This window comes from Bubalus kerabau, chromosome 5 (assembly GCF_029407905.1).
Source record: "Bubalus kerabau isolate K-KA32 ecotype Philippines breed swamp buffalo chromosome 5, PCC_UOA_SB_1v2, whole genome shotgun sequence".
NCBI lineage: Eukaryota > Metazoa > Chordata > Mammalia > Artiodactyla > Bovidae > Bubalus > Bubalus kerabau.
Genome location: NC_073628.1, coordinates 128,596,244 through 128,621,483, shown reverse-complemented (window position 1 = coordinate 128,621,483; position 25,240 = coordinate 128,596,244). Strand labels below are relative to the sequence as shown.

The following is a 25,240-nucleotide window of genomic DNA, read 5'->3' as shown; positions in this document are numbered from 1 at the left end:
TTCATTAGGGACTTCCCTGGCAGTCCAGAGGTTAAGATTCCACACGTCATTGGTTCCATCCTTGGTCAGGGAACTAAGATTCCACGGGCTGTGACCAAGAAAAGAAATATGTATATGTATGTATATATATATATATATATATACATATGTGTGTGTGTGTGTATCTTATAGTTCTGACACTATGTAATGTAATCTTCCAGTTGAATTTTTAAAATATTTTTTCTATTTTGTTCTCTGTGAACTGTCTGACCCTCAACTGTTCTCAGATCTGAACCGTTTCCTGGAAAGCAGGTGTGGGCCTTTGTTGACAAATTATTTCATCTCCTCTGGGTCTTAAATTATTTTTCCTTGCTCTGAAGTGAAAATTCAGTGAATGTTTCCAGATACTATACTTGGGAGTCATAATTCAATTTCTCTTAATCTTATGTGAATCCTTCACCCTCAACCTACATTCCTCCTCCAAAGCACTGGTTCCCACCCTTACAGCCATATTATATTGATTTCCTTGCCTCCATTGGCAACTTGCAAAATTCTGGATTTTCTCTGTGATAGGATAGTGGGTATGGTTTCGATAGTGGGTTTTAAATCTAAAAACTCAACAATTACAATATCCTAAATTCTTTGAGTATTGATCCTTGTGACAGACATACCAACGTGGCTATTTCCATATTTCTGTGATAAATTCTAAATTACCAGGGATTTCTCCCCCTAGTCCTTTGATTGTTAACTAGATAAATTTTTAACTGGATGTGGGCTTTTCAGGCTAGCTTTGCTTCAACGATGCTCATTCTTTTTTCTTCTACATCAGGTTCCCCTCTTCCTATTATCCTCTCCACATTTTTTTTGGTTCTCTATAGTGTCTAAAAGACCTACTTTAATAGCTTAGTGCCTTTTTTTTTCCTTGACACTCATCATTCCTTCTTTATTTGCTGTTAAAGTAATAAGTGCACATTCCGTTGCACTTGCCTGAGAGTCTTGACCGGTCATGGGTTTCCCGCCATCTGGGTTCTAGCTGGCTTGCATTCTCCTTTGATGTTGTAATATTGTTCATTGAACTTGAATGTGGGGTTTATGAGGCTTGTTTGCTTTTTTTTCCCCTCCAAGATGTGCACCTTTTTTTTTCTTAAGCTTATTTTTCTGTTTTGTGCTGTTATTTTTAATTGCTTCTGACTGGGAGGTGGGGCTGAGAGTGAGATTTGCTTGACTCTGGCTCTCCTTGCTATTAGTCACACTTCCCTCAGAAGCCCCACACACGCTTTCTCTCTAGCCTTTGATATACCACTTTTGAAAGGCCGTTGATTCCTGGCGTAAATGGCGTTACGAGGAAGATGGGCTCGGGGTAGGAATGCTCAGGAATCCAGTTCTGTACAGTCATGAGCCTGGCCATCTGGAAGTCTCTTCTTGCTCAATGAAATGGAGTAAACATTGTCCATTATGAAATCTACCACACAGGCTGCCAGGGACGAATGGGATCCCACCCAAAGCCAATCGCGGCTCTGACAGGGAAATTGGCTAGCACTGCCTGAGACTACTCCAGCCTCCCCCGTCCCTGATGTCACAATTCAGAGGCTGCTGCCTGCCTAGGAGGTTGTAGAAAGCTCTGTAGGTTCTCTCTGTGTGTCCCACAGGGCTCCTTGTGCCAGATCCCTGTCTGATGGCTTTTATGAAAAAATACCTCCTCCCCATCCTGGGGATCTTCTTGGCCTACTACTACTATTCTGCAAATGAGGAATTCAGACCAGGTAAGTACCAATGTGTTTAATTTTGGAGGAAAAGATTTTAAAACCCAGGGATGGCTGGAGGAATCGATTTTAACACCCAGGGATGGCTGGAATGTTTCTGAGGATCAGAAGGAGTTCTTGATCCCCAGAGTTGCTGGACAAGACAGGACCCTGAGGTAAGACTATGCTTCTGTTTATGGTGTGTGAGGAAGTTAAAAGATTGCTAAATAATCCATGTTTTATTTGGCACATTAAATTGAAAGCAATTTTAGATTTCCTGCAAAAAAAAAAAAAAGGAAAAAAATGAGGGTAATTCCAAAATTCACAACTTCACCAGATAATTGAGCTCTGTGAAGGGGTGGATAAGTGGGAAATAAGAAAGAATTCTGGAGTTGATGACTAAATAGAAGTGAGAGAAAATCCCTGGAATCTCTATGAGCACATGTGTTTTGATGACTTTTTGAATTTTATTTCAATTGAGCAATCGGATGAGTCCAGAAACGTCTGGAACTCCAGTGTTTTAGCTAAACTCTCTGTCCATGGGGGTTTTCAAAAAGGGCATCAGGGAGACTTGCTTTTGAGCCACCAAAGCAAATTCCCATTTCAGAAAATGTTTACGTAAGACGGGTCTGTCCCTTCACTGATTTATGCAGCTTGGGATGAGCTAATGTGGGCTCATAACCTTCAGACACTGAGATAAAGCTCTCCACCTCTAGAGTGGGAGGAGGAATGTTGCTGCCATGTATGGTCCTCACTTCCTTTTGGGGTTTCCCAGAGATGCTTCGAGGAAAGAGAGTGATTGTCACGGGGGCCAGCAAGGGAATCGGAAGAGAAATGGCCTATCACCTGGCAAGGATGGGAGCCCATGTGGTAGTGACAGCGAGGTCAGAAGAAAGTCTAAAGAAGGTGAGGGTCCTGTGCCCACAGCCATATGTACCTCATGTGCCCAGATGTATTCCTTTATATGCTCGCATATACATGCCAACAGAACTGGCACACTCAGACACAGATACACACACACACACACAGAGGATTCAAACACCCACAGGAATACCAAAGTATGCTTTTAAGTGTTCCTTCTCATGCATACGTATCTAGACACAAAGTTCTTGGGCTCTGCATGCTCACAGACATGCCCATTCACACACATTGACACATGGAGTTACAGATATATAGCCATGTACTTAGATACCAACATTCCAGTACCTATTCAAGAATTCACATTCTGGTCACCATGCAGACACATGCCCTCTTATATTCTCAGACTCACAAATCCAAGGATACATAAATACACACAAACCTAAGGCTATCCACATGGAAACTAGCATCCATATCAATCATGTGTTCAGAACCATCTGTTCACAGAGACTCATGAGCACAAACCATGGACTTAAACTCCAGCACTGCGATTTATCCATCTCTAACCCGACCTTGTTCCAGACAGTATTTCAAACAGAGGACAAATGCTGTGTCAGTTGCCTTTAATGACACACACGTACACACACTTTTCAGGGCTGTGAGCAACCTCTCATTTAAGCCCCCATTATGCCAGAGACTGCCCCCACCAAAGGTCTGCAGCCAAGACCGACGCCAGTTGCCACTATGCCCCTGCAGGTGGTATCCCGCTGCCTGGAGCTGGGGGCGGCCTCAGCACACTACGTGGCAGGCACCATGGAGAACATGACCTTCGCAGAACAATTTGTTGCCAAAGCTGGAGAGCTCGTGGGTGAGACAGCGTCTCCTCTCTCCCCTTCTGGACTTTGCCCTAGGGGTCACCAGGGAGCTTTTGAGACCCGGGAAGGGGAGGTATCAACCTCAGATGGTTTCTCTCACCACAGCCGTCTCTTGCAGGGGGACTTGACATGCTCATTCTCAACCACATCCACTACACGCCTTTGGGGGTGTTTAGCAATGACATCCATGTCTTGCGCAGAAGCCTGGAGGTCAACCTTCTGAGTTATGTGGTCCTGAGCACAGCCGCCTTGCCCATGCTGAAGCAGACCAACGGAAGCATTGTGGTCGTCTCCTCCATAGCTGGTGAGTGGGCCAGGGGCCAGTGTGCAGGGCAGGAGCGGCCCGAGTGCCAGGGATGATGGCGTTGAGGGCTCTGCAGTGAACATGCATTTTGCCCATTTGCATGCCGAGAAGGAACACAATAGAAACCAGAAGTTGAAATGTTTAGGCTGACACTAAACAAAAGCTGATGAACAGCTTGCCCATATGTGTAGACCGGCAGATATATGAATAAGAGCCTTGGGTAAGGAAACTCACTGAGGATCGTGCATGCTGAGAAACAGAGAGAGTGTTTAGAACAAGGGAGATGAGAGAGATGAGGACTGTTCAGAGTGGGTAGACTACAGAGTTCCTGGAAGTTACAGAGAGAGAGCAGCAGTTCAGAGAGCGTCCCTGAACTCGCCAGGTGGTTTGTGATCAACAAGCTGGAGTCCTAGGGTCATCGAAAGGCTGCCGCCTGTCCTGAGTCTCAGAGACAGACTTGGTCATCGTAAAGAAGATTTTGCTTCTTCCATGACCCAGAGTCATAGGTTGCTGAAGTTAGTTGGTGCAAAGGGAGAACTGAGAGGTAAAATATTTTAAGAACACACAGTTGACTGATAAGTGGGTTAAGCCAAGGCAAAATGAACAACTAAAACAAATAAACCAAATTATAACAGACCTGCCTATATCGGGGGTGTTCTCCAAAATCTGAACTTGCTACATCAAAAGTTCATTTTAATCCACCAACAGGGTAGGGAGAAAGTGTGTTCAGAGAAATATTCAGAAAGAGAAAGCTGCAAAATCAAGAGAGGCCCCCTGTGCTTTTGATGGTGACAGCATTTGAAGGGATCACCAGGGAAAAGCCAGAGAGTTTCCAACTTTGGGGATTCCTAGGCCCGTTTCATTATGGGTGCAGTAGAGAATTGCCACACGTGTTTGTGGATTAGTCAGTGAGAGGGACGTGGCTGGAAGACGCAAACACCAGGATCAGAATTGGCCATCTGCATGTGGCTCCTGGCAATGTGAAAACGAATCACCTAGAAGCTCTATAATTTCTTGAGTAGTTCACAAACGCGCGTTATTATTGTGACTCAGAACACCATCTATATTGTAAAGAGTCCTACTTCCCGGACGGACGGGAAAGGCCTGCATAGTGATAGGATAAAAGGGCAGTGTGTCTGTGGTACCCGCCAAACAGAGTGATTGATATGCATCCCTGTGCTTCCTGGACAACACAGACTCCCCCACCCCTCCCCAGACACAGCCTCTCTCTGCACTGAAAGGAAGGGAGAGCATCTGGATGCATACTGAGTGAGAGGATGCTGGGCACATCCCCAACCCCTCCTCGGGCATCGGCCAAAACCCGCGGGTCGGTCATGGTGTAGGTGGCTTTTATGATCTCGGTTGATTGATACAGCCACTCTGGACATAGGGTGTGCTTTATCTGGTGAGTTTAACTCTGTGTAAGATGCTGCCGAAATAGTCTCAGAAGGAACAGAATTAGCGCAGCAGGCTGGGAACATGATGAAATTCTGATAACCTCTGTCTCTGCATGTCTTCTCTGACGACTAAATGTCGCCTCGTGGTCTCTGTGGACTCTGGGAGGTAGAAACCTAGCTGGACTGCTGTCCTTCGTGTCTGTTGTTTGTATAGCCAAGAATCCAGCCTGTTTGTTTTGAAGAATGTCTGAATCTGCAAAGTACAAGCACTTTCCTTTCGCACCCTAATTGAAGAGTTTCTCTGCTCTAGACTATATTCTTTTTTTTTTTTAATTGAAGTTTTGTCATTCTTTCAGACAGTCAGCAAATGTGTTCCTTAATCCTTCCTCCTTAAAATCTGAATCCCACAAACAGGGGGATGCAAAACCTCAGATTAAACTTAAGGTCAGCCAAAGAGCATTGGGATGGCTTTTTAATAATTCTTTCCAGGGACTGCATTAAGTGGTTTATTGAATTGTAGTAATCAGCAATTGTTTTTCTCCCCAATGCACTTCCATGTATTGCATTACATAGAAATCCTACACTTTTAATATGTTCTCTAAAACATTGGCTACTTCTTTAGCATCATCAGAGACAGTACTGTGGCCTCTGGGAAGGTCCTTACTGTCCCCATCCATCTACCACTCAACACCATTTCTGGCACCTACTGCTCAAGTCTCTATGTATGTGTAATATCTAGTTACATTGCTTAGTCTCCCTCTTTTCACCATGTGCTAGTTTGGGTATATGTTGAACTAGTGTCACAAAAACCCAAATTTACAATGGCTTAAACATATCTAAATTTATTTTTCTAACATGGAACGGCCTGGGGAAGAGTTTAGAGCTGCAATAGAAGTTCTATCCGTGGAATCATCTGGGAACTTTCTATCCCAAAACCAGCATCCCTGGGCATCATTATCCTCACCTGTGTGTCCAAAATGGCTCATTATCATGTCAGAATTCTAGCTAGAGAAAATGAAGAAAGAAGAACACCTTCAAGGAAGAAGAACTTGAATGTCACACATGTCTGCTACAGCTAATTGCAGTTATGGTCTTTATTCAGGATGGACTTGTGTCCAGCTGAAAATCAGGGGTTCTATTTCTATAAAAGACACTGATGTCGGCAAACAACAGTCTCCCCTACATCAGCCATGCGTATAAGACTAGAGGCGGTGTTCCCTCTAGGACACCCCACACGTGTACCTCACACCACACACACACATTCTGGACCCAATCTCTGTCACATCCAAGATCCATCATGAAGTCAAAAAGATCAGGCAGTGAAGCAGGGGACAGTGGGGTAGGATAAAGAATGGAAAGAAAATACCTGCATGGTATTTGTGAAACAAACTGAGACAGGGAGATTAATACTCCAATATGACTGGGGGAAGGGGTGGGGGGGGGGGAAATCACTGAATTAGGCACAGAACATTTGAAAACATCTGGAGAAAGCTTATCAGCCACGAGTCAAAAAGGTTATCTTAGGTTCAGTTTTAGAAAAGTAAAAGTCATTCCATTTCTGAATCCCCTGATTCTGTGAATCCCATAACTATGTCACCTACACACACGACAGCTGGAACCCAGCATCTGATACTGCTTCTCTGCCCCTCCTTTATACCCCATCAAGGGAATCATGGACAAATCACCGCCCCCACCACCCTGGCTTTCCCCTGAGGATCCAGTTAACATCACCTCCTGTAAAGACTTTTCAGTCTTCACCAGATTCCTTTCAATGTTTCCTCTTTATTCTTACCTACTTCATTTTGCTAAGTTACCTTTAGAAACCCTACTTCCTCTCTATTTTTCAGCTTCATTGGTGATACAAATATTAGCAATAATTAGAGTACAAATGTTAACTGCATTGGGCCAGTATAAGGGTAGGGATCGTGATTCTTCTGTAGCAAGAAAAATCTAAGGCCTATTCTGAAATGAAACTAGACGAAATAAAACACGGGGCTTCTTCAAATATTCAAAATGAAAAACACACCAAAAGGAGTAAAAGAACCTTGTCAATAACCTCTGAGTGCTCATATCTCTCTTTGGAAGCTCCATAAAATGTCTCCAGTTACCTATTCATTATTCTCCAAGTAAATCTTTTAAAAAGATCAGCTTCCTATATATTTTCTAAGTATTATTCAAGTGTATTCCTTTCCCTGTTTACTCATTCCCAGCATTGTTTCCTACTATTTTTTATACATATGTGTAGTATTTCAATCACATTATAGCTGACTAGCCAGAGGCAAATAGCCTGTAAGACAATGCTCTCCTGGGAAAACTCAAACCAGTGCATGAAGTCATTTGTTGGACTTTAACCCACTTGTTGGTTGTGGACTGGCTGTGTGGTCTAAACCTATTTCAAGAATTCTACATTACAAAGAAGAAAAAGAAACAGGTTTCTCAACAGATCAGCTAACAGGATTTGGATTATGCAAAATTCCGTTTTGCATAAAGACAAGAATTTGTACAGCTGTTAATCTCAGAGCCTTCAGCTCTGACATTCATTTGTTCCTGAAATATAGGCTCATTTTTAATGTATGGATATGACTTGAGGGGAAGCAGGGAGGGTGGCAACCAAGATCTAGGATGCAAACTGCTGCTGCTGCTAAGTTGCTTCAGTTGTGTCCAACTCTGCAACCCCACCAGGCTGTCCCGTCCCTGGGATTCTCCAGGCAAGAACACTAGAGTGGGTTGCCATTGCCTTCTCCAATGCATGAAAGTGAAAAGTTAAAGTGAAGTCGCTCAGTCATGTCTGACTCAGTGACCCCATGGACTGCAGCCCACCAGGCTCCTCCATCCATGGGATTTGCCAGGCAAGAGTACTGGAGTGGGGTGCCATCGCCTAGGATGCAAAGGAGCCTAGCAAATACAGTAAAATCAGGTAATTTATCCCTCACCCAGTTGTCTTAATTTTTCTAAGATGAATCTTTACCCTTAAACCTGATTACCTCAGAAATAATTTTCAGGGCGCACAATTGCCAAGGTGAGTGGAAGTATTTCTACCTATAGATGTAGGTATTTACGTGATGAGGGGAATGCTGCAGATTTGAACAGTGTCAAGGGGCCTGGGGAGAAACACCAGGAAGGTGAGGCACGTGTGTGTGTGTGTGTGTGTGTGTGTGTGTGTGTAGATTTGTCCTCTATAGGGCTTGGGAGAAGACCAAAAGGAGTTCAGAGGAAGAACCAACCACCTGCACATAAAAACTGCAGGAGTCATTGTTGCCTAAATTCAAGAGACTGTGCTCAGACAGAATCCGGAGGACTCAAACAACTTGGCACACTGGACATTGGAGTTCAGTGTCGCATCTGCTGCCCTAGAGCGGTGAGGGGAGACTTTAAAGTGGGGGAGAAGACTCCCTGCTGTGACCGCGACAATTTAGTGCAGGTTGAAAACAATGCTATTAGTGCAGGTTGAAAAAATAATGCTATTCATGTGACCATTACTCCCTTGAAAGGGGTGGGTTGGAAAAACTTAAGTAGTCATGGCTCCTTAATCCTGCTAGACCATTATTTTCATTCAAGTACTGTTCCTGACGAAAATAGCAGAGTTCTACCATCATCCATGCCTTTATGTCCACTCACCAAAGAGTTTGAAAAGGCTTATAACAAATACACTTTATTTGGAAATACCCAAGTAAAAAACGAGGTTTTAAGAGAAGAATATAAAAATGCCAAAATTAGACTCAACATAGATGCTGTGCTTAAGTTTCTAAATTGACTCTTGAGTTTCTTGACAAAAAAAGGAATAAAACAGAATCAATGATAGACAAGATTATATTCAAAAGAAGGAAGCATCATAGGAAGCAAATTCTGAAATACACCTCTCATAAAATATTATAAATTAAAGGCACAAAATAATGGCCCTAATACTTTTTTAAAATGTTTCTGTGATTATAAAAGCTTCACATACACACACACACAGAGTATGAAAATTGGAAAAAATGAAGAGAAGCACAAAGCTGAGAATAAAACTCCTCCATAATCGTGCCAATATTTTGAAGAATTTACTTCTAGATACATATAAATACAGAACAATTATTCTTATGGAACCAAACTCAGGTAGAAGATCAAACCAGTCAATCCAAAAGGAAATCAACCCTGAATATTCATTGGAAGGACTGATGCTGAAGCTGAAGCTCCAATACTTTGGCCACCTGATGCAAAGAGCTGACTCATTGGAAAAGACCCTGATGTTGGGAGAGATTGAAGGCAGGAGAAGGGGATGACAGAGGACAAGATGGCTGGATGGCCACGTCAGACATGACTGAGTGACTGAACAACAACAACAAACTCAGGTCTGCTCACTGTTTCGCAGCAAAGCCAATCTACGGACACCAGGTTATGGTGAAGGAATGTACAGCGTTTATTGCAGGGTACCAAGCAAGGAGAATGTGTAGCCCATGCTCAAAAGACTCAAACTCTTCACTGACTTTTAGACAAGGGTTTTTTAAGACAGTGCTGTGGAAACTGTCATAGGATTAGCTTGAGGACCTTCTTCTGACTGGCTGATGGTGAGGTAACAGGGTGATGTTTCTGGGATCTCAATCATCAGCCTTCTAGTTTCAAGAGTCTGGGTCTATGTGCTTGTGATCAGCATGTACTCATCATCCTCTACTGAGTGGGGTGGGGGGAGGGGGCAGGCACAGTTTCTGCAGAACAAATCAAAGATAAGCATCAGATTATAACTTATATCCCTTTAGGAGGATATAGGAGTCCTGTGACTCTTGTCCTAATCATTAGCTACTTGTTCTTTGAAACTTGGAGAAGGCCTAAGAGACAAAAGCCTTTTTTTCTACAGATAAGAAACAGAGGACATGGAAGGCCCATAGAACCCAGGAATGCCCCACAGGGTCCTACTTGGTTTCCATCCCCCCTTTTCTTTGATACACCTCAATTCTGAGGGAAACTAAGGTGGGACAAGAAAGGGAATAAAGTTTTGAATAGAAAGGTTAATCATAAGCTCAGCAAGGGAACTCTGTTTTAGGAGGACTTGGATGTAGTTACTCTCAATGTATTTTTAAAACCCTAAAACAAGAATCTTATACATAAATCTGTGACTTGGTTGATGAGTATCTCCTTGATAAATTTCTAGTACTAGATTTACTGGGTGAAATGATAGAACTGATGATTCTAAGGCTATTGGTATGTATTTCCAAATTGCTTTATATAAAAGTGAAAAATAAAAGACCTGACTTTTTAAATACACAAAAATAAAAACCCATTTAAATGAATATGAACATCATGTTCCATTCCCACCTTGAGTATATATGAGTGTTCATCTCACACCTGCTTTGGAGAGTTAACCAAGTTTTCAGCAATTGACAGTTGTAAGTAAAGGAACAAGGCATTCAGTGGTTACAGTTTGAATTTCTTTGTTTACTTATGGAATGGAATGTGAGGTCCCTGTCCCCTTAAGAGCTGCTGCTGCTGCTGCTGCTGCTGCGAAGTCGCTTCAGTCGTGTCCATCTCTGTGCGACCCCATGGACTGCAGCCCACCAGGCTCCTCCATCCATGGGATTTTCCAGGCAATAGTACTGGAGTGGGGTGCCATTGCCTTCTATTTTTGGTTATACTTATTTACTTATTTCCTACAATAGCACCTGGCCTGTGGTGGATATTTCATAAAAGTCAGGTAATTAATGAGTGAATTTCATGTTCATGTGTTTATAGGTCATCTTATTTTCTATTCTGTGAGCTGTTTTTCCATGATATTGCCTATTAAGATATTAACAAAACTTTTCTAACAGTAAATACAGTGAATCAATATCGCATGCAGCTTCATGCTGCAAAGTCTGACAAAGGTATATCACTGAAACAGCTGAATTTAAAGTTATAAAGTGAAAAGTGAATTTGACCTGGTGACATTAGATAGCTTTAGATGGTTGAGCTTGACCCAGGGAGGTTTCTTCTTGAAAAAAGCTTTAATTTTAAAAAGAAGAAATCTACTCAAAGGTACTTCAAAATGAGGAATGGCTGGGGAAAGAGAGATTAACACTACACCTGAGAAATTTATGCTACAGGTAAATTTGCATAAATGCTTCCAAAGTGTGTCGATTCAGTTATCAAAAGATATGAATGGTGGGTCCACGCTAAGCCAGGCATAGCTGCAGATGCTGGGGCTGCAGCCATAAGCAAGAGAGGAAGGCCAGGCACCTATGACCTGAAGCCCACATCCCGGTGCAAGCGATCCTCACTGCATTCTTCATGGTCATAAAAACACCAAAAGAAACCTGAATACCCACCACTAGGGGCAGGTTCCTAAATGGAAGTGAAATGCCATGTAAATTTGTATGAGTATTGACTATAAGAACTATATGTTCACGGAACAGTATATGTAGTGTGAGTTGACCTGTGTTTAAAGAAAGGGGCTTTCACTTTTCATTTTATTCACTTTGGAGCTGCTTATTGTACAACAAGCTGGGTATGAATTTTGTTAGAATAATTTCTTTTAAAGAAAAGTAAGGGAGAGGATTCTGTACAACAAGCAAAAGCTAAATGTTTCACCTCTCGGGATGGCGAACTTTAGGAGGACAGAGATTGTGCTCAATCTCACAAGTAAACAAATAAATTCAGATGACTGAGACTACTGAAACACGGAATACCATGAAGAGGTGGGGTGTCTTTCTTGTTTAGTTGGTTTTTTGTTTGCCTACAACACTGTTGCAGACTATATTTAACTCTACAAAGTGGGTATGAGATGGGTACTCTTACTGGTTTTCACTATTGATCTTTAAAAGTCTTGTCCTTTAGTTTCCATTGTACCTAAAGCAATTTGGCAATGTGTATTCCATATGTAGAATATGAACATTCTATAGTCAGTATGTAGCCTTGAATTTTCCCATCATTTTGTTAATGAGCTCAGGTTCGGCTAGCTTGCTGCTCAAAAGCCAATAATTTTGGCTCAAAAGAGGCAAGTATCAGTAGAAAGGAAAGTTACTTCCATCAGAAAAGCCAACAATCTTGGGAGAAAGTGGACCCATTCCCTGAGACCAACTCCAGAGATTCTGCTCAGCCATGACAGTTTTTGAAGGGAAAAGGAGGGAAAGAATCTGAGTGAATTATCAAGGCAGGAGGCTGAGTTCTGCATCCTTCTCCATTGTATGCAGACTGGCTGACTCTCTTTCAGAGGTTATCTTGTCCCCATAATCTGCCTGCAGGATAAGTGAGGGGACTACTGGGGGTAAAAAGCTAGGTAGTTACTCTTCAAATATATAATTCTTCATTCTTACTTCTTTTAATCTAGGGGAAAAAATCTACAAGTTAGGCAGGCATGGTATGCATTCAGGATAGCATAACTCAGAAGTTAGTTTAAATTGCCTAGTGACCTCATTCCTATAGTTAGGTTCTTTTGAGGCTAGAGGGGAACAGAAATGGGCAAACAGGAAAGGCGCAAAAGAGCTGTTTCAATTCCTCACTGTCAAACAGCATTCCATTTCTACGGGTTTTAGGAGCGAAGGTCTGTCTTCTCTAATTTCTTTATGCTGACAAAGGACTCCATATTTTCTGAGTTCAAGATGCCATCATGGGTCTGTAGCGTCTCTTTGCTGACAGTTTTAAACGTCTGCTTTCGTGAATACGGGCAGAGCAAGCTATAATTATTTTGATGCCCAGAAAGATATAGATCATTATGAGTAATAATGTTATTCTCTTGAGGCCAGTTCTTAGAATTGTATTAGTCATAGATTCAGTGCTGCTCACGATGGAATAGCTTATGTCATGTCCCCCTGTGGCTGTTATAGCATCTGAAACACAGCTCAGGAATATGCATCAGACACCGAGACTATTAGGACTCTACTCTCCTAATCATTAACTGCTCGAGCCTGCTCTTTCGTAACTCTGGGAGTCCTGGGAGACTTCAGCTTTTCTAAAAACAAGAGGTGGGAGACATAGAGGGGATTTTGTATCTGGGGTAGGGAGGAGCCTGCAGTGTTCTGGTGGGTCCCAAATTCACCCAACAAATACAATGCTAAGAATCTATCAAGGAATAATCATCAATCCAATCATAGATATATAAACAAAACATTTTTTGGAGAATTTTTTTTTCAACCTGTCTGTACACCTATAAGCAAAACTACCAACACCTACCTGAAAACAGCCAATGGACATGTGCCTGAAGTCAGATTCCAAATTAACATATGACTGAGCTGAGTGTATTATATGAGTTTTAAATCATTTAACATTTTCCCATGAACTTGTCTTGTTCAGGAACTTCCATGTAATAAGTGCTTATCATAAATCCTTTATTTCTAGCATTAGAAAACTAGACTTTTCCGGCACTCACTAAATAATTAAATGTAATGAATGATATTTAAAGAATATTATTTTGAAGAGGCACCAAATCACTGGCCCACATTGGGCAACATCAGTCTCAGTCCTTCCCTCAGTCCTTCCCAGCTGGCCTCGAGGGAACTGCGGCTAGGCTCTCCCAGAGCTAGCATGGCTAGGCCATACCTGCTTCCCTCAATACGACTGCTCCTCTTCCCACTCTCCCTGTTAAGCTCTGCTTCACTTGGGACAGAGTCAATCTGGCCGTCACAGTCCTTTCTCAGCCCTTAGTGTACCCTTGACTTCAGCCCCATTGCCTATTCTCTTGGTCTCTCCATTTTCCAACTCTAAACTCCCTCCAAAGAAGAGGTATCTAACTGGCTCAGCTGAATTTTATAAGTCAAGCCCCCAAATCATTTATGATGACCAGCCTAGAGATGTATAGTCATTGACTCAGGTCAACAGTGAGGCGATGCTGAGGGAAGACAGAACTAGACTAGAAGCAAGGTAGGCAATGCTATAGACATGTCTGAGTTCCTTGAACAGCCTTTGGGTGTGTGTGCAGTGTGTGTGCTCAGCAGTGTCCAACTCTTTGCAACCACATAAACTGTAGCCCACGAGGCTCCTCTGCCCATGGAATTTTCCAGGCAAGAATACTGGAGCAGGTTTCCATTTCCTACTTCAAAGGATCTTCCCAACCCAGGAATCAAATTCATGTCTCTTGTGTCTCCTGCATTGGCAGGCGGATTCTTTATAACTGCGCAACCTAGGAACTTAGCCTTTGCATGATTTTCCTTAAATACTGCTTCTGCCGAGAAGCAATGGTTGCCTAACTTGAGATACTGAGACTGAGATAAGGAGGGTGTCCACACAGGGGCAGCAGTGGTGGTCTGGTGTAAAGTTTCAGAGCTCAAGTGGGCAGCAGAGGGTGTCCATTCGGCACCTGGCATGAGGCTTCAGAACTGAGGGAGGCAGAGAAGGTATGTGCAAGGGGGCTGCAATGGGGCAGCCCGATGTAGACTGCAGATGGCATCCTTGTGTCCTGGCATGGGGTGTCAGAGCCCAGGTGTGCTGGAAAGGACATCCATGTAAAGGGCACAGAAGCAACCGCAGATCAACCACCTTAATCAAATAATGGTATATGTTGAAGATAACAAAAGCTAGGTTCTCATTTCTGGAGTTATAAATATGAAAAGGAAGAAAATTAGAATGAATCATGTGATGTTCAATTGGAATTGGAGGTGTTGGTATGAATCAATAACTTTTAACCTACATAGATAGATATAGAAATATAGATACATGTGTCTATGTGTGTGTGCATATATTCTCTAGCTCTGTCATCTGAGAGGCCTTGGGAGCACACTTAGCACCCAGATCTTAGTTTCTAAATATCATTCTGTACTAAAAGAAACCAAGACTTCTCGGAGAAATGGTGTTGTGCCTATAAAGAAAAAACTGCTCAAAGAATAATGACATGTTATTAGAACACAGAAACTTTCCAAGGGCTCCCATGAAACAAATCTAGGACCATTGGGACTTTCAAATAAATAATAATGATAAAAACAGATTATAAGCTATTACAGGCAATAAGAATTCATAATGATATAAATAAATACATGAGTAAATAAGCAGGGAGAGAATAAGGTTTTCCCATACAATAAAAAGCCAAGTGATAAATACAGAAGGAATAATGAAATCAGGCAACCATTTGGCAACCATCACAGTAGACATTTATCCAAGAAGTATCAATCAATGCTAAACCTAGTGGGTAAAATTTAATAAGAAATACAGTATTTATGTAGTCTCAAAGTACTACCCTACTCAACAACAACAACAAAACAGCCTGATTCAAAAATGGGCAAGGACTTTAATAGACACTTCCCTGGAGAAGACATATAAATAGCCAAGAGTTGCATAATAAATGCTCAACAGCACTAATTACCAGAGAAATGCAAATTGAAACCATAAGATGTCACCTCACAACTGTTAGGGTGGCCAAAATCAAAAACAGAAACAAAAAATAACAACTGTTGACAGGATGTGAAGAAATCAGAACTCTTGTGCACTGTTGGTTAGAATGTAGCATGGTACAGCTACTGTGGAAAATAGATGGAGGTTCCTTCAAAAATTAAAAACAGCATTACTGCATGATGCAGAAATTCCACTCCTGGCTACATACTCAGAAGAACCGAAAGTAGAGTCTTTCTTCTCTTTCCTTCCTTTTTCAAATTGAAGTATAGCTGAATTATGGAGTTATGACATACATACAATTCAGTCTTAAAAAGAAAGGAAATTCTGATATATGCTACAACATGAATAAACCTTGAGAACATTATTCTAAGTGAAGAAAGTCAGTCATAAAAAGACAAATACTGCGTAATCAGATTTATAGGAGGTATGGAGAGTAGTCAAGATCGCATAGAAAAGTAAAATGGTGGCTGCCAGAAAATCAGAGGAGGGGGAAGAGCGAGTTAGTGTTTAATAGGTACAGAGTTTCAGGTTTGCAAGATGCAAAGAGTTCTGGAGATAAAAGACAGTGATAGTTGTATAACACCATGAATGCATTAATACTTAGTACCACTGAGCTGTAGGCTTTAAAATGGTTAAGGTCATTTGAAAAAATGAGAAAGTGAAAAAATGAAACAAAAAGTATGAGCCTACAAAATATTTATTGATTACAGGGGGGTGGGGTATGAAATGAGTAATTTTATAGTGGAGAGACCTGACAGACACCACCTGAACCAAATGATCAAATTTATTTAATATCCCAGGTTCTGAGATAAACTGAAATCATGCTTCATCTGATGGGACACAGTGTGAAGGGGAGAAGTTAATTGGTAATGATCCTGTCAAAAATAGATGCCTGAATCAAATCATAAGGAAACAGAAATCCACACTAAGGAACATTCATCAGCAGTGTGCTGGTAAATGGTTACCAACTAGCTCCCTAGAAAGGGAACATTAAGAACTCTGATTTGTAGCATTTCCATGGTGTAAATAATCTCTTGATAGCCATATCAACTGGAGATCAACCTGCTTGCAAAATTCATGATCATTGCACAACCAGCACTCATCATCCAGGATAAGCCAGCTCTGTTACAAAATGACTGGCAGTACTCTTTGATAATGTCAAAGTCACGAAAGTCAAGGAAAAATAAGAGAATTCTGCAGCCTAAAGAAAGCTAAAGAGTTATAACAACTAAAATGCAAAATATGATCCTGACTGAATCCTTTGCTGTAAAGAATGTCACTGGGACAAACTTGAATGGCACCTGTGGATTAGATGAAAGGGATAAATCAGTGTTGATGGAGGAGGTTGAATAGTGGCCCTCAGAGCACACATCTACATCCAAACTCCTTGAACCTGTGTAGGTGACCTTATTTGGGGAAAAAAAAATAAAAGGCCTTTTCAGTTGTGATTAAGTTAAGCATCTTTCAGTATATCATCCAAGATTACCTGGGTGGGACCTAAACCCAGTGACAGTTTTCAGTTTCAGTTCAGTTGCTCAGTCATGTCCAACTCTTTGCAACCCCATGGACTTCAGCATGCCAGGCTTCCCTGTCCATCACCAACTATTGGAGTTTACTCAAACTCATATCCATTGAGTTGGTGATGCCTTCCAACCATTTCATCCTCTGTCGTCCCCTTCTCCTCCCACCTTCAATCTTTCCCAGCATCAGGATCTTTTCCAATGAGTCAGTTCTTCCATCAGGTGGCCAAAGTATTGGAATTTCAGCTTCAGCATCAGTCTTTCCAATGAATATCAGGACTGATTTCCTTTAGGATGGACTGGTTGGATCTCCTTGCAGTCCAAGGGACTCTCCCCAGTCTTCTCCAACACCACAGTTTAAAAGCATCAATTCTTCAGCGCTCAGCTTTCTTCACAGTCCAACTCTCACATCCATACATGACTACTGGAAAAACTACAGATTTGACTAGATGGACCTTTGTTGACAAAGTAATGTCTCTGCTTTTTAATATGCTGTCTAGATTGGTTATAACTTTTCTTCCAAGGAGCTGGCAAGAGTGAACATCAACATTTTAGGAATCAGCGAACTAAAATGGACTGGAATGGATGAATTTAACTCAGATGACCATTATATCTACTACTCTGGGCAATAATCCCTTAGATGAAATGGAGTAGCCATGAAATTAAAAGATCTTGGTCCTTGGAAGAAAAGCTATGACCAACGTAGACAGCATATTAAAAAGCAGAGACATTACTTTGTCAACAAAGGTCCATCTAGTCAAAGCTGTGGTTTTTCCAGCGGTCATGTATAGATGTGAGAGTTGGACTATAAAGAAAACTGAGCACCAAAGAACTGATGCTTTTGAACTGTGGTGTTGGAGAAGACTGGGGAGAGTCCCTTGGACTGCAAGAAGATCCAACCAGTTCATCTTAAAGGAAATCAGTCCTGAATATTCATTGGAAGGACTGGCTGAAACCAGTAAGAGAGAACTGAAACGGGCAGTCAGAGTAGCTGGAGGAAACCCAGGGGAGGGTTTTGGTTGAAGACGAGGCAGTGCATGGTGTTCAATCAGCCCAAAATCCTTTGGAGATAAGTAAAGCCTGTTGCTTAATTTCACAAGGTGACTTTGGCAAGAACATTTCTGTGCAGGTACAGGAGGGCCTGGGAAATGTAGCTCCTCTGATTGCCTTAGAGCATCAGCACTCCTCCCACGACAAGAATAAAAAAAGAGATATTAAGAATCCCCACAGTTGAAGGGTGGACCCAAACCAATTCCACCAGCATCACCAAATCTCCCACATGAGGCCTAAACAGTTGTGCTTAGAGAGACCTGTCAGTGTCCTGTGTGTTCATCCAGGGCTTCCCTAGTAGCTCAGCTGCTAAAGAATCTGCCTGCAAAGCAGGAGACCCAGTTTGGTTCCTGGGTCGGGAAGATCCCCCGGTAAAAGGGATAGGCTACCCACTGCAGTATTCATGGGCTTCCCTGGTGGCTCAGACCATAAAGAGTCTTCCTGCGATGCAGGAGACCCAGATTTGATCCCTGGGTCAGAACGATCTGCTGCAGAAGGGAATGGCTACCCACTCCAGTATTCTGCCCTGGAGAATCCCCATAGACAGAGGAGCCTGGCAGGCTACAGTTCATGGGCTTGGGAAGAGTCAGACATGACTGAGCGACTAAGTACACACATGTGTTCATCCACCAGGGTCAGGTTCATCCACGAAGGTTTCAGGGTAGGCATTTGCGTCGCCTTCACTTTATGTCACATGAGAGGGGCTTCAAGAGGATTATTGGAGACCTTTACAAGAGTCCCTGGAGTTTGGGGATTGGTATTTGACTCATACTTGCAAGTCTAAAGGCAAGAGGCAGGGCTGAAACTGTTTTCACTTGAGAGTGAAGCTGCGTGCATCGTTGGATCAAATATATCCACACACAGCAGGCTTCCCAGAGACCTGGGAGGGGTGAAGGGGAATTGGCCTGGGGTCACCTGCTCAGAGATGGTGATGGACTGGGTCAGGAAGGCTGGACTGACTGGAGCCCTGGAATGAGGAGGGCGCTTAGGGAAGTGAGGTAGAGGAACCATTGCTCATGCCAAGGGAGTCTCTGGGGACCTCTGGGAACCCATAAAAAGCCCCACAAAATCCACTATCACTTCCTCCAGGTCACTAGAACCCTAAGATAGGGATTTTTTTTTTTTTTTGTCTCTTGAAAGAATTTCAGACCTATGGAGGAGTTGCAAGAATAGGACAAACGACTTCCCCATCTCCCAGTAACTGAATTATTTGAGAGTAATTGCTATTTTAATTGAGGTAGTTGCTGACCTGATATCCCATCATTCCTGAATATGTCAGCATGCATTTCCTACAAGTAAGGACATTCTCCTACACAACCATACAAGTGAGGAATGCAGTTTATTGGTTCCTTACACCCGCTGTACTACATTACCATAAGCCAGGACTGAGGTCAACAGAAATGTATTTTCTCACCGTTCTGAAGACCAAGAGTCTGAAATCAAGCACGGAGGCCTGCTTTTGACCTCTTCTTCTGCTCAGCTAACAAGCTCCAGCACACAGCTAGGCTGCCAGTTCCCTGGCTCTTGCTGTTTCTACAGTGGCTGAGTCCCTGCGTTTCTGGGACAGAGCTAATTGCAAACAGTCTGGCCCATTTATCACCAAGTCTGCACCCTTACTTGTCAGACTCCATGTCCTATATTTTGCTTTAGAAAATATGGTCACCATAATTCTGTTTCTTTGTGGTCTAAAACTTCCCAGAAGATAAATCTAACTGCTGGCTCCATTCTCCCTACATAAACCAAAACTTAACCCTGAGCAAAAGCACTCAGACTTCTAATCCCTTCACTTGCTGACTGCTTAGTGCATATTAGAACAGTGGTGGTGGTGGTGGTTTTTTCATCTTAGATGTCTTTCATCATTTCATATTCTATTGAAAGTGAAAGGGACAGTCGCTCAGTCATGTCTGACTCTTTGCCACCCCATGGACTATATAGTCCATGGAATTTTCCAGGCCAGAATACTGGAGTGGGTAGCCTTTCGCCTTCTCCAGGGTATCTTCCCAACCCAGGGATTGAACCCAGGTCTCCAGCATTGTAAGCAGATTCTTTACCAGCTGAGCCATTAGGCACTAAGCCATGTCTGACTCTTTTGCAACATGGACTGTAGCCCACCAGGTTCCTCTGTCCATGGGATTCTCCAGGCAAGAATACTGGAGTGGGTTGCCATTTCCTTCTCCAGGGGATCTTCCCCACCCAGGGATCAAACCCATATCTCCAGCTTGCCAGGCATGTTCTTTACCACTGAACCACCTGGGAAGCCCATATTAGAACAGTCATTTATTTATTTATCCATTTGATGTAACTAGTTTCATATTCCAGCCTATTTTTTATGAACAATAGTTGACCAAGTGGATCTCGTAGGGTGCAATCAGAAAACAAATTTATTCTTTCCTTCAGACCTGTTCTATGGGTGAGTTCTTCTCTGAACCTGGACACAATCAAGGGTAGACAGCAACACTCTAGAATAATAAAGGATCTTTTGGCTGCTTCCAGTTTCAGGAAAGGCCTCACTTCAGTAATTAAAACATCCACCCGTTTGTAATTTAACTCTAAGCAAAGCTTCTCCCAGGACTTGCCTGGTGGTCCAGGGGTTGAGATTCTGCATTCCCAATGCAGGGGGCCTCCGGTCAGGGAACTAGACCCCACATGCTGCAACTAAGAGTCTCGAGTGCCTTGACTAAGACCCAGCACAGACTAAGTATATAAATAATATTTTTTTTAAGGGGAAAAAAAAGCTTCCCTCCTCACCAAGCTTGAACCTGTTGTCTTAGGAAATCCGGGATAGAAAAGAGACATGTTCAGCCTGAACTCCTGCTCCCGGTCTCCTCCTATTCACCAGGCTCCCTCTGGCCGCTCCTAGAAAATCAAAGGGAGAATGCAGGGTAGAGAGTTCCCTGGCTGGTGCCCAGCTCACAGCCTCAGTAGCCTCTGGACTCTTTGGTCCATGTCGAAATCTCATGTTCTCTGGACTGGGAGGCTGACCACACCTGCCTCGGTCACGGTGCCTTTGTGGGTTTTGGAGGTCCATGCACTTTCTCTGGAGGTCCCTGCTGGGATATTGAATTCTCCCAGTGAGCTGGACAGCAGGTGCTCGTGTCATTTCCCTCAGACTCTGAGAACACAGTGGAAGTGCAGGCAGACACACTCACCACAAACTGCTGTCCTTTCGGGCAGGAACTGGAAATGACTCCAGGGGAGGGGGGATGAGGCCTGGGTCAAGGCCCATAGGGAGGTGAGCAGAGTGTGGGCAGCATTTCAGGCCCCTACAGGGAGAGAGCCCTTTTGTATGGCAGTTTGTACTAGCTCTGCAGGGGCCTTGCCTGTAACCAGCGCCTCCCAGGCTGGGTCAAATCCCAGCCCTGAGTGCCCCCCAAACTCCTGTGGATAAGGTCTCCATGAGATGCCCCTGAAGCTTTCTTATAAGGATCAACCCCTTCTTCTAGGAAGTTTAGCGAGACACTGTTCATTTTTTCGCCCTAATACCTGTCCTCTCTGACCTCTTCACCTTCGGCCCTTCTTATTCCCTCGGGATGGTTAAGGGTCTACGTGCTGCAAACTTGATTTTGTATTTTAGGGTTTGCAGGGCGGGTGGTGGGGGGGCGGCTGTTGTTCATGTTGCCACATCCTAAATAAGTTGCACAGGTAGCCTGGAACCTTCCTTCAGAAGGTGGAGGTATTTGAAGTTTACTACATTCTCAATCTTTGAACCTCAGCTGAAACGAGAGCAGGAAAAGTCAAATTTTAACATCCTCTTACGTATTACTTATTCGACTTTGACCAGTTCCCCTTAGCTCAAAGATCCTTTCTGAAAAATAGAAGTCTGTGTTTTTTAAAAGGGACTCTGCCCTTTTCAGCTCTCTGAAACTTCGAATGCAAGGGTCTCCTCACACAGCTAAGTGGCATGGTGTCGGGAAATGAGTGAGAAGAGTGCTTTGAAGAGAAAAACAGACTTTCGTGAAATGCACCCAGATTGTTTTAGAACAGTGAGAACCTGGGAGGCTTTTCCCTCTTTATTCTACTTTTTGATACATTTCTGCTTCCCTTCAGTGAACCTCCACTGTTTTACGATCCTTTATCTGCAGTTTCAAAACCCAAAAACTGGCGGCAGGGCAGGGAGGGGCAAAGAGAAAGGCTCTGAAAAGCAAGAACTTTTTAAAAATAATTAATTATATAAAATTAATTTGATTTGAACTGAAGTGAGGCTACTTAAAGCCTTCATCTCAGTGTGAACTTTCAAATATGTCAGTGCAGAAATCATGTGTTTGCTTACAGGATGCCTCCCCAGGTTCTACTAGAAGTGTTATACACAGAGTAAACAATACTGTACATTGTGTATGGGCTTCCCTGGTAACTCAGCTGGTAAAGAATCCGCCTGCAATGCAGGAGACCCTGCTTCAATTCGGGATAAGGGATAGGCTTATCCTGAAGGGATAAGAAGGGATAGGCTACCCACTCCAGTATTCTTGGGCTTCCCTTGTGGCTCAGACGGTAAAGAATCTGCCAGCAATGTGGAAGACCTGGGTTCGATTCCTGGGTTAGGAAGGTCCTCTGGAGAAGGGATCGGCTACCCACTCCAGTATTCTGGCCTGGAGAATTCCATGGACTGTATAGTCCATGGGGTTGCAAAGAGTCAGACACGGCTGAATGACTTTCACTTTCATATTGTATACACCAATAAACATTATTGGAGAAGAAATGGCAACCGACTCCAGTATTCTTGCCTGGGAAATGCCATGGACAGAGGCCCCTGGCGGGCTGAGTCCATGGGGTTTCAAAAGAGTCGGACACGACTTAGTGACCAAACGGCCATCACCGCCACCACCACCATATACGGTATAAGCTTTGCACCATCTTCTAAATTTCAAAAATAATTCCATAACACGTCAGGCCCTAAGGGTTTTGGACAAGTGCTTATAAGCCTATACTTTTACAGAGGAGAAAATATAACAAACTTTGTTATTATTTTTCCTGCTCTGTTGGCTTTTCATTGTAACTAACCCAATTCTCATCTCTAGTTTTTGTACAAGCCATTCCCCCACCACCCTGGCTGTCCCTGAATTTTCTTTCATCAAATCAGAGTTCAGAATTTACCACCTGCAGCTGAAGTTTCCTAATTAGCTCAACATTTTTCTTCACCTGAATATTCGCTTTAGATTTTGGACATGTGTTTACCCCAATCGTACTAGTTTGACCCTTAAAGAGATACAATGACTCATAGTTTACTGACAGCCCGTCCAACTGTCATTGTGAGAGACTGCTCCTCCTTCCAAAGACCTCCCCCCTCCATTTCTCCTGTGAGGTCTTAGATCAGGTTCAGTAAGCTTATGCCACCATGCCTTTCCTTCTGCCATAACCACCCCAAAAAACATCCTAGATATGGTTAGTGGATAGAGACCCTCTTTCCCACTGAACCCTTCAGCACAGCCCCCCAACCCAGAACACCAACTACAAGAATCTGAGGAGGAGGTGGGCTCAGATCTGCAGATTCTCCCCACATAGTCCTTGTGGGAATTAAATCTGAGAACTACTGGGTTAAAGTTGGCAGATCAATGGCAGGCCAGAAAATTTGAGAGATGAAATATGGTTATAATAAATGTTACTGACAGCTGCAGCCTTCTGAAAAACTGACAGTTCCCAGAGGTAATTAGGTCACAGTGCACCTCATGCATAATTTTTCATAATAAAGATGAATGTCTTTCAGTAGTCAGTTCAATCTTGACTCTTATCTAATAATTCAGTATTCTTCATGTATGTGTGTGTGTTAGTTTCAGGAGTACAGCAAAGTGATTCAGTTATGTATACATATCTATTCTTTTTCAGATTCTTGTCCATTACAGGTTACTACAAAATATCCAGTATAGTTCCTGGTGCTAATACAGTAGGTCCTTGTTAGTTACCTATTTTATATATAGTAGTGTATCTGTTAATCCCAAATTCCTAATTTATCCCTCCCTCTCTTTCCCTTTTGGTAACCATAAGTTAGTTTTCTTTGTCTGCGGGTCTATTTCTGCTTTGTAAATTAGTTCACTTTTATTAGTTTGTTAGATTCCACATATAAGCGATATTATATGAAATTTATCTTTGCCTAGCTTACTTCACTTAATATGATGATCTCTAGGTCTATCCATGTCTCTGTAAGTTGTATTATTTCATTCTTTTTATGACTGAGGAATGTTCCATTGTATATGTATACTACATCTTCTTTATCCATTCCTGTCTATGGACATTTAGGGTGTTTCCATGTCTTGGCTATTGTAAACAGTGCTGCAAAGAACACTGGATATGTATATCTTTTTGAATTAGAGTTTTTTCTGGATATATGCTCAGAAGTAGGATTGTAGGATCATATGGTAACTCTGTTCTCAGTTTTTAAGGGAACTTCATATGGTTCTCCATAATGGTTGTACCAACTTACATTCCCACTAGGAGTGTAGAAGGGCTCCCTTTTCTCCACACCCTCTCCAGAATTAATTGTTTCTAAATTTTTGGTGATGGCCATTCTGACCAGTGTGCAATGATACCTCATTGTAGTTTTAATATGTATGTCTCTAAAAATTAGCAATGTTGAGCATTTTTCACGTGCCTCTTGGTCATCCGTATGTCAATTCAGTATTTTCCTTCACCTTTTAAACTGTTTTTTGAAACTATACATCTATTTGATGAATTTTTTCAAAACTCTTCTGCCACATCTGGCTCCTTCCCTATCCCTCTCCTTTTTCTTCTTTCCCTTTAGGAACAACAACAATAAATTAAAAAAAAAATCTGTCTCCCTTTCTCCTGCAAAACAATTTAGAATCCTTTTTTGTACTTTGAGCATTACCTAAGTCATAATCGAGAATAGAATGTGGGGACTTCCCTGGTGGTTGAGTGGTTAAGAATCCCCCTGCCAATGCAGGAGACACAGGTTCGATCCTTGGTCCGGGAAGGTCCCACATGCTGCGGAGCAACTAAGCCTCTGCATCCCAACTACTGAGCCGAACTCTCCGGCCCATGCTCTGCTGACAGGCACTACAAGAGCAGCCCCCGCTGGCTGCCACCTAAAGAAAGCCTGTGCAGAACAATGAACATCTAACACAGCCAAAAACTAATTAATTAACTAATTTTGTAGAAAAAGACTAGAAAATAGGTACACTAAGCTCCATTAGTGGGACGAATATCACTGCTACAAGAATGCGGACTATAGGTTCACATGGTCCCTTCCCTCTGCATTTCTGTTGCTACCTGGACAGATACGTTAAGAAAT

General features: G+C 42.6%; 2 protein-coding genes across 3 annotated transcripts in view; one reads left to right on the top strand and one right to left on the bottom strand.

The window, feature by feature from the left end:
- LAMB3 (laminin subunit beta 3) overlaps positions 1–25,240 on the bottom strand; it is a 191,276-nt gene that overhangs the window by 104,161 nt on the left and 61,875 nt on the right. The window lies entirely within an intron of this gene.
- HSD11B1 (hydroxysteroid 11-beta dehydrogenase 1) overlaps positions 1–25,240 on the top strand; it is a 73,336-nt gene that overhangs the window by 26,368 nt on the left and 21,728 nt on the right. For both annotated transcript variants that reach the window (XM_055583103.1, XM_055583102.1), the window contains exons 2-5: positions 1,629–1,742; positions 2,497–2,627; positions 3,336–3,447; positions 3,573–3,758. In XM_055583103.1, the coding sequence (XP_055439078.1) occupies positions 1,629–1,742; positions 2,497–2,627; positions 3,336–3,447; positions 3,573–3,758 (543 nt within the window). The remainder of the gene's footprint in view (positions 1–1,628; positions 1,743–2,496; positions 2,628–3,335; positions 3,448–3,572; positions 3,759–25,240) is intronic.